The sequence below is a fragment of the Haemaphysalis longicornis genome, unplaced genomic scaffold (genome assembly GCF_048455015.1).
Source record: "Haemaphysalis longicornis isolate Haplotype H1 unplaced genomic scaffold, Haemaphysalis longicornis Haplotype H1 scaffold_12, whole genome shotgun sequence".
In the NCBI taxonomy this organism is placed as follows: Eukaryota; Metazoa; Arthropoda; class Arachnida; order Ixodida; family Ixodidae; genus Haemaphysalis; species Haemaphysalis longicornis.
In genome coordinates this window covers 51828482-51848286 of record NW_027526225.1, presented here as the reverse complement: position 1 = coordinate 51848286, position 19805 = coordinate 51828482, and the positions used below count along the sequence as shown (strand labels likewise).

The window sequence follows — 19805 nt, the reverse complement described above, 5'->3', positions numbered from 1 at the left end:
TGCCTTCCATCCTAAACAGCGCTTAACAACACAATGACGAGGAAGAGGGAACACAAGACAGCGCTGTCTTGTGTCCCCTCTTTTCGTCGTTGTGTTGTTAAGCGCTGTTTAGGATGGACGGATACCAACTAGCCCAGGTGTAGATTCTGTTGCAATGTTCCTGCACAGATGCCCTTTTCCATTCAAATCGAATGCTCGGCCACGTCATTCGTCGAATTTGCACAGTTGGTCGCATCAATCGGTCATTCTGGAGCGCTGTGGTGAAGGCACCCTGCGGGGACTTCTTAGAGTGTGGCCTTAAGATCGCCCGCCCATTCACCAAGAAGTAACAGCAAATTGATACTAGGTCCGGCATTATGCCACCGCGTCGCATGACGAGAGAATCGTAAGGAAGCCAGAGACTCCATCAAAAGCTTTGCGCCTTGCGTGTTTGTTGTTCGCAGCTGCATGACGAACACGGAGGTCGCATCGTCAACCTGCCTGTAAGTTGAACTCAGTCACCGTTAAACAATGCAACAGAAGGAAAAACTGGGCGAGTACAGCGCGCACGTACGAGTGAAGGAAAAAAAAATTTCTCCCACCTCCCCTCGCGGGAACCCCTGTGTAGATGCGACGCAAAGGGGGTTCCGTTGTTGTTTCCGTTAGGTTGATTCTCCCATCGCGTGAAACGTGCCGTGAACCCCCTGCCGCGGCTATGACGCAACGTGGCGTGGCTATGACGCAACACAATCCAACACAATCTACTTTAATCCAATCCAATCCAAATCCAATCCAATCCAATCCAAGCCAAGCCAATCCAATCGAATCCAATCCAATGACTCTCGCGAGAGAGTGTTCGCTATCGGAGAGGAGAGGGGGTGAGCGGCGGAGAGCGCAGCTCGCGCGGAGAGGAGAATGGGGGAGGGTGTGGACGGACAACAACAACGCCGTATGGAGGGACAAGGAGAGTGAATGAGATGCAGTCGCACCTAAAAAATCGGCCACGTATCTGATGACTTTGTTGTAAATGTCATCGAAAGACGATAGTCCCGTTGTACTAGTTGTACTACACTTGCGCAAAAAGACAGACTGAGGAGAGACGACACGAGACACAGTAGAACTTTCGCATGTTTCACATGTTTCGCATGGTTGCATGTTTCGCAACTTTCTGGGAGCATAGAATAACAACTCACACAAATCTACAGCCTATTAACATAGTCTTGTGCCTTTGCTGCCGCGTAAATGTCTCTCTTCTCTCCCCGTCCAGCTGTCACGCGTTTGTCCTCCCGTCTCGCAACTCCCAGGATAAACACGGTGGAGGTTAATTCAATTCAGTTAATAATTCAGTTAATTTCATTTTAGCACGTTCCACTGCTCGCAAGCCATTTACTCGAACCTGTCATCACTGTGAAACTTCTAGGAATGTCGCCAAGATGGCTAGTGTTGTGGGAGCCCTATTTGTATTTTGGGTCAAAACATTTTTTTTCAATGCGTATTTTTTTTTAATTTGGTATCGCAAAAACCTAGCAGCCACGCATTTTTATTTAAAAGAAGGCTGCATATATGATTTGTGTTTTGATGGTTTCCCTCAAATACGCTAATGTTTTCGTTTTGCTCAACAATGTTGACAAGTATGAACATTGCGACAGAATTTAGTAGTTTGGAAATGTTTTGCCTACACAAACGTCTTCAATCGGTCATTCTGGAGCGCTATGGTGAAAACGGTCTACGGGGACTTCTTAAAGTGTGGTCATAATATCGCCCAAAATTTGTGTTCAACAATCTGTTTAGCTTTTCGCCAAGTGGCCTAGAACAGACCGACAGATAGACCACCATTTTTGCGTTTAAGTAGCCCAACGAAGACTAACGTCTTTACCAGAATAGGAGAAACGGGACAAGCGTTTCTTTTAGACGTATATAGTTTGCAGCGAAGAATGCATATATGTTGGTTTGGCACAGCCTTTTATCTGATTTGTTTTCTCTGCCTTTTTTATTTTCGCCTTTGGGTTCATCCGTGCGCAAGGGTACCAACGCAGTTCCAAAAAGGGATTCTGAGTCGCTTTTTTTTTTCATGCCCGTTTTAGTGTCTTCGAGCGAGCTCTTATTGTCCGAGAGAAGGCGACACACACGATACGGAATACAAAAAGGCGGTGCGTATTCGTTTCCATTCAGTGGACTGGCTTAAAGGCCTTGTAATTGCATCAATGTCAAGAGCAGAAATTCCGCACCTTCGGAGGAGGATGGATGATGGATGTGCGGGATCTATTTCCGCGTATGAATTTTACTTCCGGGAGGACGGAGAGGGGAGGCCGCCTCACCTGGGGAGTGATGCTGGCGACGAGCCGGTTGAGGATGCCTGTCCTCCTGCGCGCCTCCGTCTTGGCGGCCAGCTGGCAGTCGGGCCGCACGCACGCCTCCGTCAGCGGGCACCAGAGGCCGTCGCTGAACAGCGTGTAGTGGCTGATCAACTGCGCACACAGGCACCGACGCTTTAACTGAATGCTACTGCCCCTTTACACGCCAGGCTCTTTCTTGGAGAACGATTCAAACTGCCAACCAGTTTTATATGCGCGCAGAACTAGGATTGATTGATTATGAGGCACGGTGCAATGAAGGGCTCCACATTAATTACTTCAGACCTCCAGCAGGGGCCTCTAACGTTTGCCCAAACCTTGACACTCGGGCGTTCCCGCTGTTCACCTGCTCCTAAAAAGCAAGCACTGGTCCCAAGATCGAACACGCTTCCTCGGGCTCAGAAGTGCCGAAATAATGGTCCTTCATTTTCCATTTATTGGTGACAAATATTTCGGCAGGCAGACTGGTGATACAGTCGACAGCTTCCATAGAATCAGAGTCCTGCGTGGTTGGGGTGACCGTGTTCTGCACACGTGTAATCACGTGCACTTGCTACGCGGCACGCAGTGGCTTAACTTTGTACCGCTGGGAGCGTCCGGAGGCAGTGTAACGCACTTTAATCCTGCTGTACTACAGGCCCGGTTCAGATGCCATACAAACTTAATTGTTCTGTTTTAATGCCTAGCATTATTTGCCGAGTACCCCACAGCCAGGACCGTGTAACGCCCTGCGTTTCCACAAAAATGCAGATTTGGCTGAAGCTCCACCTGCAATCGTTATAATAGCGCAAATAGAGATAACTCGACGGACAGAATTGTGAAAATTCAAGAAATAAATAAGCAGAAAAAAATAAAATGTTCACAAAAATGATCGGACAAAAAAACATGGATGTTTATATCTCCTAACAAAACTGAGGTGCAGATTAAAAGTGCAAAAAAAAAAACATCATTGGCGAGAAGAAACAAAAGAAAATTTGAAAAGGACACAATAATTCAACGTCTTTTGCTACTGATAGCCGTATCTGGCTGTAAACATCTCTTACCCTAGACGAGCGAAATAAGGCTACCTATTAGTAGATGATTCTCTAAATTTCTGCAGATTTTTAAAATTTTATCTTTACAGCGGCGACCACTTCATGTACCGGATAATAAGAACGGCAAAGAATACGACATTTCTTTTTTTTTTTTTCGTGCAAATGGGCGCTCAAAAGCTTTCGCTTTCAAGAATGGGGCCACTCGCGCTTTCGCACCCCTGCGTGTTTAGCGAACGCGAGAAGGGGGGGGGGGGGTAATTTATTAACAAAGGAGGGAAGAGAAAAGGCCTGGGGATATTGTTGAACTCACCGGGGAGTTCACCCTCATACGACCCAGTCCAGGGAAGGGGATTGGGGCTTCAAAGGATAGGAAGAGAGAAGGGGAAGAGAAGAGCGGTAGGAGAGTGGGAGATAGTCTATATCGCGTTCGTTTAGACCATGACTCGATGGCTACAAACGCAGCGCTAGTCCTGTTGTAACCAGGAAGTTGACTAGGTGCTGGAAGACCTCCCGTCGGATGGCGTCCGGTCCCGTGGGGAACAGGAGGTCATCTAGCTTGTGGCTTGTGCGGCATCGCTACGCAACTCTCCTCGCTCCGCTATTTATGGCGTGGGGTTTTCCGCGGACCACGCGTTGTACTGCGCGTGGTTGCACATGCCCGGCAATACGCGCGCGGCAGATGCCGGCGAGTAAGCCTAATTTTGCCCATTAGTACGCAGCTGTTTATGCCGCGCGCGCAAGCGAGCTCACTTGCGGGACGTAAGCCATCGATAACTCCCTAATCCATTACAGCGGCCGCTGCTGACGTTTGTGCGGGGCGTTAACATCAAAAGCACCCGTGGATTAAAAGTGAGCAGTTCTGGCTGTCATAAAAGAAAATCAAAACAAAAACAATCATAACGATCAAGTCGCGTTATGGCCAGAAAGGCGAACAGTTGAAAGCGCTTTATGCAATAAATTGACGAAAAGGTAGTAACTCAAATTGCAGTATGCTCAATTAAAAGCGGTCTAGCAGGAGTGCTTGGAGCGGGACTTTCACCGGATATACTCGTATCGAGCGGCTATTTATCGAGCGGCTCTAACTGTCCAGTCCCACTTGAGTTACCACAAACTGATCCATTCATTTTGCACTCATCCAACTGAGCCTTTAGAAACTCCCTGCACTTATTGACCTTCCACCCACCGCGGTGGCTCAGTGGCTGAGGCGTTGCGCTGCTGAGCACGAGGTCGCGGGTTCGATTCCCGGCCGCGGCGGCCGCTTTTCTGATGGAGGCGAAAAGCAAAAACGCCCGTGTGTACGAGATTTCGGCAGACGTTAAAGATCCCCAGGTGGTCCAAATTAATCCGGAGCCCTCCACTACGGCGCGCCTTATCGCCTGCGTTGCGTCGGCGCGTTAAACCCTACAATAAAAAAAAATATTGACCTTCCATCCCCCCACCCCCGCTCCATATTTTTTTCTATCGCCACCAGTGGTTCTCATTTTTCCAGTAAACGTTCTGATATGACTACTACTATTGACACTATTACTTCCACTAGTGCATTTGAAATTACAAAAAAAAAAAAAAACTAAATAACTGAGTTTATTGTGCATATTTTATGCGCCGTCAGAATATATCCTCCGCATTTGTCATCTGAGGCTCGTTCTTGGGTGATGAATGCAAAAGCTGTTCGTTAATCTTCCAGACTCCCGCATCCCTTTAAAAGAGCATTTTGCGTTTAGTGACTCGCTTTTAACCTCCGCTTTGTTTTTGTCTTTCCTGTCCTTTTTGTTCTCTCTCAAGGCGAGCTGTTAATATAACTACGGTGCCAGAGACTATTTCGCATTGCAGAAGGGCGTTTCTAGCACTCGCCCTATCTCGTTGCAAATAACGCGTCATGCGGACCATAAGCGGGAAGCAAAGAAGACGAACGCGCACTAGGGCGGCGTGTGTGCGCCGGGCGCGAAGAAAGCGGGCGGCGGCCGGAAGAAAGCGCTTTTACCTACGTAATGAATTCTCCATCTTGTACCGGGCGTTCGTCGGAAAAGAACACGCATCGCAGAATTGTTTTAAGGCCGCCGCTCGACCGTTTCGCTCAAATGTTCTAGACGAGGAAACGAGTAGAGATAAGGCACTCGCACTTCGAATGAAAAAGGGAATAAAGAAAAGAAAAATGAAGAATTGCGTTCATCCCCCGGGGAACATTTCATTTTTTCTCCGCGAGCTATCCGAGCTATAAAAGTGCCATTTTGAGCATTAAAAAGCGGCATTGTCGGCGTGGAGTCCCCCTTTTTTTGTTCTGCTGAGCGGAATCTGTTTTTATGTTTTTATGAGCTCGCGCAGAATATCTGCCTCTGCACTGCATCGTGCATCGTTCAAAAAAGAAAATGAAGGTTGGTACGTAAAAGCGGAAGTGTAACTCCGAGAAATCTCGCGAAATCATTTGAGAGTTTAAATTAATAGCGAATGCCAGGGGTACAATTACGCGACGGAGGCATGATAGCCCAGCGTCGTTTCATCAAAAAATGAATTTTCGAAATGCGCTCTCCTTCAACCGGTTTGGCGCGCTCGTTCTCGCTGTTCGCTCTGCTATCCAGTGTACTTCCTTTCTGGGCACAATAGCTTCCAGCAGCTTGATCGAAGCAGAAAAGAAACGTCGCCGCAGCAACTGAACCCGAAAAAACAAGTTGATGGTACTATGTGCTTGCTAGCAAGCGCATATTTTAGCGTACACACTAGTTTTGATTTTTTTTTAGCGCAGAGAATTAAGAGCCTTGTGGATGAGAAAAGTTGGCGTCGTCGACGGTGTTGGCTGTGAACAAAAAATCTAGTGGCGCCACCTTGCGGCTCTTACTGAAACCCGTATGGGCACGGCCCCAAAAGATTGCGCGCAAGTAGCTGCGGAAAGTTTTCACCCCTCGAAGGCGTAGGAGATACAACGACGTCAGCTCAGGTTATACGCGACGTAGCACGCGCTCGCTCACTTTCGATATTCGCACTTTCCAGCGAATATAGGTGGCTCGACGGGGTATCCAAAATGGAGGACGGGACGATGATCGGGACGTAGCGTAAGCGCGCGCGTCTGGGGGAAAAAGCCGATCCGGGCCCATTAGTGTCTCTTCAGACCATCTTTTCCCTTGCCCATGAGAAACGAAGGTGCTTTGTCGAAGGCGAAGCAGTTTATAATGCCAGCCACACAGTGTTTTGCGGCATCAGGGAGGCCACCGATGACATGCTGAGCATCGAGGGATTGGGCCTGCAGCCGAATGGCGTCACCAGCCAACCGCACTGCGTGAACGTTTCTTGGCATTGCAGGTTCGGTAAATGATGCTACACTTCCATCCATGCTCGTAAAATTATTCAAGCACACTTTACGAATATTTATTAGGCGCCAAGCAGAGCTCGGTAGACGCAACCGAGCACAGCGTTTTGTTATTGCCACCTGCGCAATTGTGTCGGGTTAAGTGCGAATAATCCGAGTAAATTATAATTTTGTGGGCTGTTTTTACAAGGAAAGATCCAATGGCGTTTATTCAGGTTACTGGTAATAATAAAAATACCGAAACTAAATATCAAACGCTTACGCCTCTAAGGCAGGGCCTGTTACATCAGCCGTGCTGTGCTTTCAGCGCGCTGTCGGAAGCGACGATGCCGCAGTAACAAATTTATTTATTTATTAGAAATACCTACATCGCCCATTCTTGTGGGGGGTTTGAGAAAGAAAAAAAAGTAGCAAGTTCAAAACAGTAATCACAAAAATGCCAAAAGGATAACGAAGCACAAACAACCCAACAAAGCACGAAATGCAACTGGAATGCAGCATTTATTAAAAGAAACCAGCACGTTAATAAAGGAGCAATGACGTTCTCCTGTTGGTTCTTGGCTTTACTTTCTTCTCGTGCGTGCACATATAGAATGTTATGTGGCGGCACGGCGCCTTTCTTCAACCGCGGTTTCAGTGGCTGCAGACCATCTATTAATAAACGACACACGCAACTTCACGAAAAACACACCATCAATAACTAGAGAGCGAACTAAACTTACGGATACAGCTCCCGAAGAAGTCAGCTTTCGTGAAGTGACTACTGCAAACACCATTGTGTTGCTGACACATTTTCCAATGCGGAGCATAGTTATCCAAACCTTTCGGGCTTTTATATCTCTAGGAAACGTATGAACGCTGGCTTTTCCCGGCACAGCAATTTCTATTCTGCTGTACACAGCACATTCGACTGCTTTTTGGTTTCGCGTTCTCAATCCCCACGTTTCCGAACGCTGCGGCTGCCTTCGCCAGGGACGCCGATCATCTGCAAACAGCTTCAGAAAAAAGGCGCGCAGCGGCGCCACCGTTGGTGGTAAGTGCGAATACGTGTGATGGATGAGCTGTCGTAAGAACATCTGCGCTGGGCGCGCTACATATTCATCCTTGTTGCCCGAGTACGGCAATACAATCGCGTTCCACGCTTAAAAGGCTTAAAGGGGCCATGCATAAAAAAAATATTAGTTTATTTTATTCGGAAGATTTGGAGTTTTATAGTTCCCTAAGCGCTTGTTCCACAGCTAACGATGCTTTCATCGCACAATGAAAGGATATCGCACTTCAAAACTTTAAATACTGGAAAAGAAATAGCGGGCCGTTCGCAGCACGGGTCTTCGCGCGTTGACTAAGCCTCTGTGTAGAGTACCTTGTGGATTGGGCCAATCGTACTTATAAGGGGAGGGGGCAGTAAAGTGCGTTAGTCGCTCCGTATGGGGCTCGTCGTCTCTGTGTGCAGCCCAATTAGCAAAGTTTCGGTGGTATGGGCCCCGCCGGTTGGACGTTTTAGGCAATAGGCCCTCCGAACTACGTCAGGTCATCAGTTGCTATCCGCTTCTGTGCAAGTCGAAGTACTCGCAGTGATAACACACGGTTTTAGGCCACCAAACTCAAAGTGCGCAGCGCGCTTGTTTTTTTTTTTTCCTTTCACGTACCGACATGATGCTGGGGAACCGCTGACCATCCTGGATGGCGAACTCTCCGCTGGGCGTGACGTCCACCTTGTAGTGCTTCACCGATCCACCGTGGCTGAGGCAGAGCGCGTAGCTGCTGTCGTCGCGCTCGCGCACCCTGCGAGTGGGAGAGGATGGCGTGTCGCGTTAAAGATGACAAAAAAAAAACGGTTAAGCTTTCAAACTTTCAAACTTCACCAGGCATCGTTATTCAATTACGTTGCAGAAATTTAAAGAGGGTCGTCCTTTTTGGGCGACTCAAACGCTAAAATGTTGCTCTGTCTGTCTATCCCTCGATCCAGCCGCCCGGCCGAAAGTTTAAAAAATTCTTATACAGGAAAAACATTTACAAACTACTAAATCTGGTGGCAGTGTTGACACTTGTCAACATGTTTGAGTGAAAACGCAATATTAAGCGCATTTGAGGCCGGGCATCAATACATAAGCGATATGTGCAAGTTTCCTTTAACTAAAAACATATGGCTTATAGATTTTTGCGATGAAAAACAAAACATAGGCCTTGAAAAGAAAAGTTTTAACCTAAAATTACAAAAAGCCCCAGCGCGCGAAACTAGCCCCCCCAGGCAGCATAACAAGAAGTCCAGCAGTAACGACAGCTTCCAGTAGAGTTGCGCGCAAGAACACGCCCTCTAGAACGAGCTTAAAATTGAATTGGCTGGACCATACCTGTACCGTGCTTATCATGGGTGGGACGAGGCGGGAGGGGGAAAGACTGACAGGTGGGCGGGGCAGAGCAAAGCGGCATTTCCGTGGAAGCGATGGCAGAACACTACAGTCTTTCGATGACATTTTTAGCGAACTGAGCAGATACGTGACCATTCTTTTTTTTAACACGAAAGTGTTTCATTAGCCTATAATTAACTGATATATGAAATGCATATCCAAGTGATGAGTCGTATAGGCTCTAGGTCTAAACCTATGTTTTCAAAGGCGTGCGACTCTGGTGGTCACCGCGTGCTGACACGCACACCGGCGCGTTCGTTTCTCAACGCACTCGCGCTGTAGAACACCTCATGCCACAAAGACGCGTGACTTTTTAACACGAAAGTGTTTTATGAGTGGATACACACACGAAGATTTCAGTGACGTCATATCCGTCACGGAAGTGACGCCGATACAACGAAGCTAGCGGCCTGTAAAGGGTACACTTCTGCACACAGGGTCTTCTTGCGGGGAAGCAACCTTTAGAACTAAAGAGTACGTTATATTTCGGGTTGTTCGTTTTCCGGTTTTATATTTTAACAAGATAGTGTTTTATCCCGGGGTGCACCAAGATTTCACTGACGACATATTCTTGAAGAAAATGATACCAGTGCACCTTCGCCGAAGCGACCAGCCAGCAGGACCTCGCACGCCAAGCACACCCACACGACAGCAGCCGGCCCGCAAATCATGATCAGCTGCAGATTTCGCTGCGCATTTCACTTTCGTGTTTTACCGATTCCTATGACTCAGTATCAATCACAGTTTTTATCAGATTTATGTCTCCTCAGATGCAGAAACCGAAATAGCAGTATGGAGTGGTCTATGAAGGTGAGGTTCACTAAAATTTCTAGCCCTATCATCATCCGCGTATCCCCCTGACATTCTTTCGTGCAGATGGCGCATAACCTGCTAAGCGACATTCGACAATAAACTGAGAATTCAGTCTCATCCCTTAAAGACTAGTGCAATACACTACGGAAAAATCACGCACCCCTCCGTCTAACGACGATGATGGCAGAATGCGAAGCTTTCTCGTCGGGGGTTTCTTGGTTTTCGTCCGAGTTCAGACTTTGGCTCGCAGACGGTTCCGGCTTTCAACTTTGACTTTGAGCACAAGCAGTTTCGACTTTCGATCTCAACGGCTTTGACTATTCGCCATCGTCGTCGTTAGACCGAGTTATGCATGATTTTTCTGCAAAACTTTGCAGGTTCATGCACTCCTTTCTAATTCCACACTGCTTCGACCGTGTCGGAATGAAGTAATCGGATTGACGTCTGATTAAATAATAATGAGGAGATTGAAAAGCTTATTAAAGAGTTTAAGTCCATAAAACTGTTCCAAAAACATAAGCTTCAGGTATTGTTACAATGATATGTCCAGTTTACAATGCCTTAGCAGACAGTATAATTTTCGTGGAAACAGTGTTACGTTTGTGTTTTTTACTTTAATAATGCTTGTTTTTTCATGCTTAAGTCCACTAAATTTCTGTATTAAACTTGTCTTTCTTGTCGTGTTTTCACTTTAAATTGAGCTGTTTGGCTCTACTAAACGTGTGCATGTAACGCTTTTTTATTTTTCTGCTGATTTGTAAATTAATGCGGTAAAATTGTTAGTGTATAGTGTGTGTGTGTGTGTGTATGTTTTTATTTATTTTACGATAGCGTTTTCTTTCTTGTTGGGCTTCGAAAATTATGCTAGCTATGTTCTTCCTTTTCTACATGATATGAGGAAATATAATATCTATTTTTTTTTCTTTTCATTTGATTTTGTGATGCGTGCTGCTCCCGACTTCGGTGCAAGCTATACTTTGTTAGGAAGGGCCTCGTCAGGCTGTAGCCTCTTGCCCTCCTCCTAATATGTGAATGTACCGTCACCCCTTGAAAATAAATAAATAAATAAATAAATAAATAAATAAATAAATAAACAAAATTCGTAACGCGAGGTATCCACGTTCAATCTCAAAAAAAGATCCTGACGCTTAGTAACAGAGCACTAACCAGTTCCTTGTCACAGTATCCACTAAGTACTTAGTGCTTTTACTAACTGGCCATGCATAACCTAGTAAAAAGCTACGCGTGACAATGTGGATCGGCTGAGCGTGCAGCATGAAATACAGACACATTCAATACGCGCATATCTCACTTAGACAACTAATAAATTGAGCAACAAAACCAACGGGATGCACGGGGAAAGCGTGTATAACCAGTCCGAGGTTACTTTTTGCTGGTTCCGGTTTAACTTATCCGCTCCAAGTCGCAGCGCCGCGGGGCAAGCAAAACACTCCTCTTCCTCTCACTGTATTTCCCTCTCTGCCTCTTCCCGGCGCGACAACGAAATAACGGACGCCGCTGCTGGCGGAGCAATGGCGGTAGCGATGGGCTAGAGAAGCCGCAGGGATCGCGCGCCCGTCGTAGCATAGCAGAAATAATGTGTCAGCGTTCTGAAGACCACTGAAGAGGGGATGCCCCATCCACAGGGACGAATCGCAGCAAGAAGTGATTTTGCTTCGTGATAGCTAAAGGTGAAACACTCGTTCGTAAAGCGGGAAGTCAATCTTGACAACAGCGCTGGTGTCGTGCAAAAAGCTGTACAACTACGTGTAACGTGTTTGATGTGAACTTTTGCTATGCCGTGTCCTACATCAGAGCTTATCGCCGCACGTTGAGTTTGTGCTTGGTCGCATTTTCGCAACATGAATAAAGTGTTGAACTGCGATATCGACTGCCGTCTTTCTGCCCGAGCAGTGTACGTTTGCATAACTGCTCGACGGTATCGGCGAGGCCTAGCAGGTGGCGCGAAGGGCCGGGGCCAGTACCAGAACGTCGGGGAGAATCGAGGAGAAAATCACCCACGGTCTTTTCTTTGTTGGCGTGTTTTTTATGTTACTCTATCGCATAGTCTGTGGAGGGTGAGGGCAACGGGAAGGCAAGCGGAGAGCACCGGCGTTGTTAACATTTGAACGTTGATGGAGCCCCGTTCTCCCACTGCAACAGTCGGACATACGGTCGACAGGTCGGCGCCGTATTCCCGAAGGTGGGCACAAAGTGGACTTGCAAGTTACAAGCCTGCTCATTGCACGCCGGGTATGGAGGGTGTGAGGAGGATGCCAAGCGGACTCGTTTTTTTCATGAACGCATGCTTTATATTGTTAGCTGGAAGGTTGCGCAGTGTCAGCTTGCGGTGAGAAACACCACGGCTTCGGCTGGGTGCCGTTCACCTTTTTAACTCCTAAGAGACCCTGCAACACTTTTTTCAACTATTTTTTTCTAAATCCTAATTGCTTTGAGAACGCCCTGAACAAACACATTCAGGGCTTAGGATAGGGGGTCACAGGCTACCTCAGCCAAAAATATCAGGTAACTGTGAAGCTTGCTAAAAACATTTTTCACTCTTTCCCGGTTTAATGACGTCATTGGAATGGATTATCGGCTATTGGCCGGCTTCCTTTCGGTTGCAGCGATAAGCGCATCCGGTAGCCACTTTAAAAGAAAGCCACAAAAGCAAAGCAGAAACAAAAGGCGCATCTGCTGCGGCGAGCAAATCACGCATGCATTGCGGCTCCGAGCTGGCAATAACTGTAGCTTCCACAATGTTTCCAGACATAAAGGAAAGGGTGAACGTGTTTATTGGAGGTGTTGCTGAGCCCCTTTAATCTCCCCACCCTCCTCCTTCCCTTCTTCTCGATGCTTCTCCCCGCCCAGTGGCCTGGACTCACTGCGCCTGCCGCTGAGACACCCGCCTGCCGTCGGCGCCACGGACAATTGTTCATGGCGCCGACAAAGAATGCTATGCGTCAAAAAGCCTACCAAAGCACTAAGATTCGCCCTAACAGCGCCACCGGCTCGACTTGACGATTCACGCCGAACGGAGGAAAAACCGTGTTAATCTGTTCGAGGCATTTTGTCGTGGGCAACCAGCGGTCCGCGGCATGGGCGGACTTCGCCCCAGCGACTAAGAGCTAATGGTTGCATCACCAATCACTACTACAACCTGCAAAGCTTCAGTAAATCGTTTTTAATACATACGTGGAACTAAACGTGCTCACAAGGTATCAAAACATTTCCTCGCAGACCACTCAGTGTAGCTCCAATGACCACTCTTTTTTTAGTTAGCGAAACGCAATAATAAAAATGGGCTGTTGCCCACTGTGGGCAGAGAGAAAATGTGTGAGAAAGGATAATTCAGTAACGCTCACGCAACGAATCAGTTTCATGAAGCATGTACTTGATTGATTGATTGATTGATTGTAGGGTTTAACGCGCCGACGCAACGTCGGCGATGAGGCGCGCCGTAGTGGAGGGCTACGGATTAATTTTGACCACCTGGGGATCTTTAACGTGCGCCGAAAGCGGCCGCCGCGGCCGGGAATCAAACCCGCGACCTAGTATGTACTTGAGATGAACGATCAAGGCTATAAGCGTTGTTCTAAAATTCCAAAGGCAGCCAGCACCATTGAAGAACAATATGAAAGATCTGGTGCTCCCGTGGTACCCCTACCTTCGAACATTTCTTTCTGGTCCAGCTTCTACAAATGTCTTTCAATGACCCTGTTCCTTTACGCGCCCACTTAACTGCACGCGTGTGAGTGACTGGGTACTATAAATTCCTGTTTTGTACAGTGCAAGGTGCTAACAAGGATAATAAAAGGGTGTAGTGTGCGTTAAGCAAAGTCCTGGAAAACAGTGCTTGCAACTTGGAGTATGAGCAAGCTTCTAAAATGCTATCTCAGATTAATTAAGTAGCCGGAAGGGGCCACCAGCGATGGTGACGTGCTGTCTAAAAATCACAACCATTTCATTGTCATTCCATTCAAGTCAAAAAGCGCTTAAAAACATTTCTATTCCATTCCTCGAAGCGTTATCCTCATTCCATTCCGGCATCTCGAAAAGATGAAATTCCAATTCCGGAGTGGTAACTCCTCAACACTGGTAGGGATTACACCCTGGTACCATATGTGGTAAACGGATGCGCTAAACGAATGCGCACCATTCTCCTAGATTGGCATTTTATATAGTTAATAGAACAGTTTAGAAAATTTCTTGATTCGTTAAACATTCGTCGTAGAATTGTCAACAAGGAAACCGCTCTAATATCGAAACGTCTTCAAACTTTTTTATTTGGTCAGTGACTGCTTTATTATTTATTTATTTATTTATTTAGACAATACTGCAGGACAGAGTTACGCCCAAGAAGGAGTGGAAAGATAAAAACATAGCGCATCAGGTAAATGTAATTACACAATCTCTATCCTAGAGATTTCGTTTCTTCAAACAATACCTCAGCAGACAACGTTTCGTCGAACCTAGATATTTCCGACAAATCGGCGGCGATGGCGATAGTTGGCGTTACGACGGAGGGGAACAGGAGAAAAGCCAACTAAGGCCGCCTGTCGCTGCAGGCGAGTGAGGCACTCACAGGAAGCGTCCGTCGAGGTGACCGGCGTCCTGCAGGCGCCTCTCGGCGTCAGCGCGACTAAGGCGGCCGTGGAACCAGGGTTGGATCTCGTGCAGGGTCTTGCTGAGCAGCGACCTCAGGTCTCCCGGACCGGCTCTCTCGGGCTGCACCCCTCCCTGGGCCGGTGGGGCGCCATCCAGCTGCTGCTCCTGCAGTTACAGGGGGAAGACGAAAAAATTAAACTCAGTTCGACCAGTAGTGGAATTTGTTGAAAGCGGGGAAATGTGGTTCTCTAGTGTCAGCTCGAATGTCAACGGGCGGTTCTCGCCCCAGAACGGCAGCGTCGTCGTTGAAAGAATACAATGAATGGCTAGCGCAAAGGAATCGCCAGCCAAACATCACCGGCGGGAGGCTCCCTTCCCTCCCCTTCCCGCTAAACCCGCTTCGGCGAGGCCACTGCGACATCTATCGGTGGGTCTGGAAACCTGCTGCTACCCCTGCGTGACGCCCGACCTACAGCAGACGGACAAAAAGGGTCGACCTACAACAGCTCCGCTGAAAAACGGTCCAGAAATTCCCGAGTGTGGAAAGTCGGAAAATGCGCAAGGGTATAAACCGCACTTCTATATGCTGAGCGCCTTTCACCACTATTCAGAAATGCACTGCTGGGGAGATTTTACAGGGACAATATGAACAGTCTGACGTTAAAGTGTAGAGCCGTAGGGCGCTCTAAAAACCTCTAATCAAATAAAATCAAGTGAATATATTTATTTCGTAAGTATCAATAAATACATTTTATCTCTCTACCGAGGCACTTTAAAGCCGGCTTCGCTACTTAAGCAACAAGATGCTGGCAAGAACTTTTGGGGGGTAAGCATAAGCAGTTCGGTATAAAAGTGTGACGGCTCTGGGGGCTTTTGAAAAATACCTCATTATAGACGCCGGGTAACCAGGTCAAGCGCTGTTCGCCGAGCACCGTTAAAAACTAGCATAAATAGGTTGCTGGGAAGACTTTTTCGCGCCAAAGCATGAAGTCCTTAAGGTTTTATATTAATGACATTTTTTGATACGGCAGGAGTGTGAAAAATCAAGTGTTGCAGACGGACAAACGCGTTATAGACATGAATGCGCATTTATAATATTTTGCAATGCGCTCGGCTGGAAACCACATGGGGGATGAGGGTTGATAAAAAGGTTTCCACCCAAACCATGGACAGGCTCCTAAAAGGAACAGTCGATGCCTTCTATAAAGGAGGTCATTTATGTAAAAAAAAAAAAAGTTGTTTTTCGGGACGATTTCTATTTCATTAAAGGGTTGTAAAGGACGGAAAATTGCAGGTGAAGGAGACCTTTAGGTGCACTTCCATTGGTGGTGCAGGGCTGGAGAAACAGCAGAGTTAGGGGCCCCTCCCTCTTCAACGGAGCTCCGGCTGTTGAAGCCCACGTGAATTTCCGAACTTGACGCTCAAAGTTCTCCATCACTGCAAGTCCAGATCATTTTGTCCGCAGGCTTTCACATCTCTCCCAAGGTGAACCACGTTAGCACGCCCTTCGAACCGCGGCAATCGATTGATTGATTGATTGATTGATTGATTGATTGATTGATTGATTGATTGATTGATTGATTGATTGATTGATTGATTGATTGATTGATATAGGTTTAACGCGCCGACGCAATGCAGACGCTGAGGCGCGCCGTAGTGGAGGGCTCCGGATTAATTTTGACCACCCGGAGATCTTTAACGTGCGCCGAAATCTCGTACACACGGGCGTTTTTGCTTTTCGCCTCCATCAGAAAAGCGGCCGCCGCAGCCGCGAATCGAACCCAAAACCTCGTGCTCAGCAGCGCAACGCCTTAGCCACTGAGCCACCGCGACGGCTGAACCGTGGCAATCGGCTTCGCGAACTCGGTGTCTGTAGCGCCAACGTGGCGCCTGTGCTGTCACTTCAGGAGCGAACGCACGTGAACTGGCGAGGAGGAGCAGCACGCAAGAGATCACGCCACGAACGCTGGGCAGTGTTGTCGCATGTCACGCTGGCTGACGTCGGGCGCTCCCCACGAGGCGCATACTCACGTGCGCTCGGTTGCTCTGAGTTTCTGGTAACGCTCGACTGCGCAACTAAAAGCTTAAACAGCTGTGCTGTTGAAACGTAAACGCCGCTGTGTTCGAGATTACACATCACGTCGAAAACGAGTTCAGATCTTATAATTCATCCCAACCACTCTGCCATGGCTCGCCCCGTAGCCTAGCCGCTGCTTCGACGCTTAAAGACTTCAACTTTGCATGTGAGTAACTTTTTGTTTGATCCGAAAGACCATAGGCTTAGTGGCTCATCTGACTTTTTTTTCACGTCCCAGGATGCTTGTTTGCTTAGAAGACAATCAATAAAGCTGACGTATGTTTCTCCCGTCTACATTCCATTTTTTGAACATCAAAAATCTCGGTCCGGAGCGCTCAAAGTGAACCAAGGCCTTATTCTGAGCTCCGTCGAGGCGTCCCCATAAAAAAATGGCGCTAGGAGGAATTTTTTTTATTGGCTTTGCATCTATGTGACGCCCCCGAAGGCCACTCCGAAGAGGGCTTTGTGGAGATGGCGACGCTCACGTGAAGTAGAAAATAGTGCCGCCGCACCGGCTTGCCATCAATAAAGTTAACGGCCACCCCGGCAGCGGAGCGCACTGCGCTAGTAATCCCAGACTTATGCCGATAGCTGTTGTATATTCATTCGCTTGTAGCTAATAGGTGTAGCAGGCTCTCGCGTTCACTGGCATACACATTTTCACTGCGTTTGCGTAATAAAACGAAACATATTACGGAAATCTAAACTGAAGCAAAACCTGTAACCTGTGTCAGTAATGTTTTCGTTATCGTTGTTAGGTTGTCGTTTAGCATGTCTGCACGCCAGGTTAAAAGCCCGAATTCGTTTTGAAACGTTATTTTAAAATCCTGCATTCTGGCTATGACTGAATCTATGCTAGGTGTCTCACTTTTCACAAGTTTCCTTTTGTCTCTTTTGAGAGAGAGAGAGAGAGAGAGAGAGAGAGAGAGACAGAGAGAGAGAGAGAGAGAGGGAGGGAGGGAGGGAGGGAGAGACAGAGAGAGAGAGAGAGGGAGAGATTCAACCTTTGCACCTAAGCATCCTAGGCTCGGTGCACGGTGTAAGATATATTATTAGGTGAGGACACAGCTTACAAAACGAACGTGTGCTCTTCGTTTTGATAAAGTCGCCAAACTGGCGCCGCTGAGACCGTTGATTGCAGCGCCCTCCAGCGGCAGAGAAAAGAAGCTGCCCGAGCGCCGCTCACTCGGAGGTGTTCGGATCTCTTCGGCTCCTTGTCGGGCCTTCTCGGCAACTTCCGTAACCGGTCGTCTGCTGGATTTCTGCTCGCCGCAGCTTGGCTGGTTCCGCCGGCCGGGGGTGCAGACGATAATTTGAAGAAAGCCGTGCGAAAGCCTTTGCGCTCGCCCCAGTGTTTCAACGTTTTCTAAGCATGTATTTTGAGTCGGTAACAATCAAAAGAAGGTATAAAACACTAAACCGCAGGCAATGTGTGCCGCGGTAGCGCTCAGCGCTCATACAAATGAGACTTTATGCTGCGCTTTTTAAGCTTGCGCAAAGAAAAAATGGGGTGCAAATGTTTTATTGAGTACGTACTGCAACGGATGGCAAAAAAAAAACATGACAGTAATTAAAGTTACCTGCGATTCTAAACGAATGAATGCGTGCTCTGCAGCCATGCCCAGCAGAAAATGATGCTACTTGCGGTCAGCATTTTTCTGAGAGTGCGGTGACGCGAAAGCGTTCTTTTTTGTGCTTCGAGGGGATGTAACTACTGAATGTTGAAGAGGTGCGCGCTCGCAAACGATGCAGTGCCGTCGACTTTACCGTTGGCTACAGCCCCCCAAGCTACTCCGTACAAGCAGCGGCAAAAGAAAGCGTCCGCTGTCCGAACAACGTCCCGACATACAAAGAAAGTACGCAGTTTGTGAAATGGATTGAACTGGCAGCGAGTACGCTGATAATTCTTCGTCGTAAATGACGTTGCACAACTGGGGTAAGCCCATGCACGAAGCAGCGGAGACGAATCGATGTTGTCAAGCTCACTGCCGGTGTCCAATGTTATGAGGAGCTGCGCGCGCGTCCTAATGAACTTAGGACGCCCGAAATCTCGCAGCTGTTTAAACAATGCAATAAATTACGCGTTAAGGTCGCGTTGTGTGAGCTCACACGGTGAGCTCAAACAACGCTGCCGTTGGTGCCTGCGAACCACCTGGCTTTGGACAGTCGTTGTTCAAGTCACTTGAAGCCTCGGTCGCTTCGAAGCTTAGTTAAGAGTTCTGCCACCAGATGTCCTTTCAATCAAAGGTCCACGCGCGGCGCCACGGCGCCACCAACTCTATTTGACAGATTTTTGGGCTGCTGTGTCCACACCTAAAACTATATCTTACACCGTGGCTCGGTGCACCAAATCTTGCTTAGCGCCTCCATGTTTCGCACAATACCTGGGCTGTCACTTAAAATAAAGTGAATTTCGTTTTTGGTTTACCGTTTGTGCCTTTCCATGCCCATTTCCTATCCTTTATTTTGCAGAATAATGTGTTCATTAATTGTAAGTTATTTCTGTCCGACAATCCCACCAGTATATCTCCTCGACTGCGGGGGGTGCCTATTCTACAACTTCCCACTGATTTTCCTCCCGTTCTGTTTGCACCTACTTTTGCGTTAACGTATCCCATTGCAATTGTGAAATGTGCTGTTCCCTTATTCACTGCTGACTCGACGTCTTCGTAGAAACTATCCGACGGCCTCATCCTCGTAGCTGGCTGTTGGTGCATAGGCTTGTATTATATTTAACCTGTATCCATTGTTGACCTTGACCACAACGACTCCAACCATTTCGTTAATACCGAAGAACTCTTCCACGTTCCCTGCTATCTCCCTGTGGATCAAAAATGTCACCCCGTGCTTTTTCTTTTCGCGAGGCCCTCGATAGCACAGAACATGCGCGATAGTCAGTTCAATGAAGCCTTCTGTTAAGAATGGGAAATGAAGCGCTCGTTGAAAATAATACAGAAATAAGGATCGGCAGTCAAGAATGCTAAGGAAAGCAAAGGGGAGAATGTTGTAGGTCATTGAAACAGATACATAATTTGGAAAGACAAAGCAAATGGGGAGAATGTGGTAGGTCATTGAAGCAGATAAAGAATTTGTAAACACACTTTCTTTCTGTCTTTCGAAATTCTTTATCTGTTTCAATGACCTACCACGTTCTCCTCTTTGCTTTCGGAGGTTTTCTTGACTGCCGACCCTTATTTCTGTCTTACTTTTTCCAAACCCCTCCTTTCC

At 47.5% G+C, this 19805-nt stretch overlaps 1 protein-coding gene across 1 annotated transcript in view; it reads right to left on the bottom strand.

Moving 5' to 3' along the window:
• Positions 1-19805, bottom strand: part of LOC144162644 (tyrosine-protein kinase SYK-like) — a 193418-nt gene that overhangs the window by 70224 nt on the left and 103389 nt on the right. Inside the window, exons 4-6 of the mRNA XM_077693264.1 lie at positions 14478-14665; positions 8318-8453; positions 2298-2447 (exon numbers count right to left, since the gene is read on the bottom strand). Coding sequence (XP_077549390.1) covers positions 2298-2447; positions 8318-8453; positions 14478-14665 — 474 coding nt within the window. The remainder of the gene's footprint in view (positions 1-2297; positions 2448-8317; positions 8454-14477; positions 14666-19805) is intronic.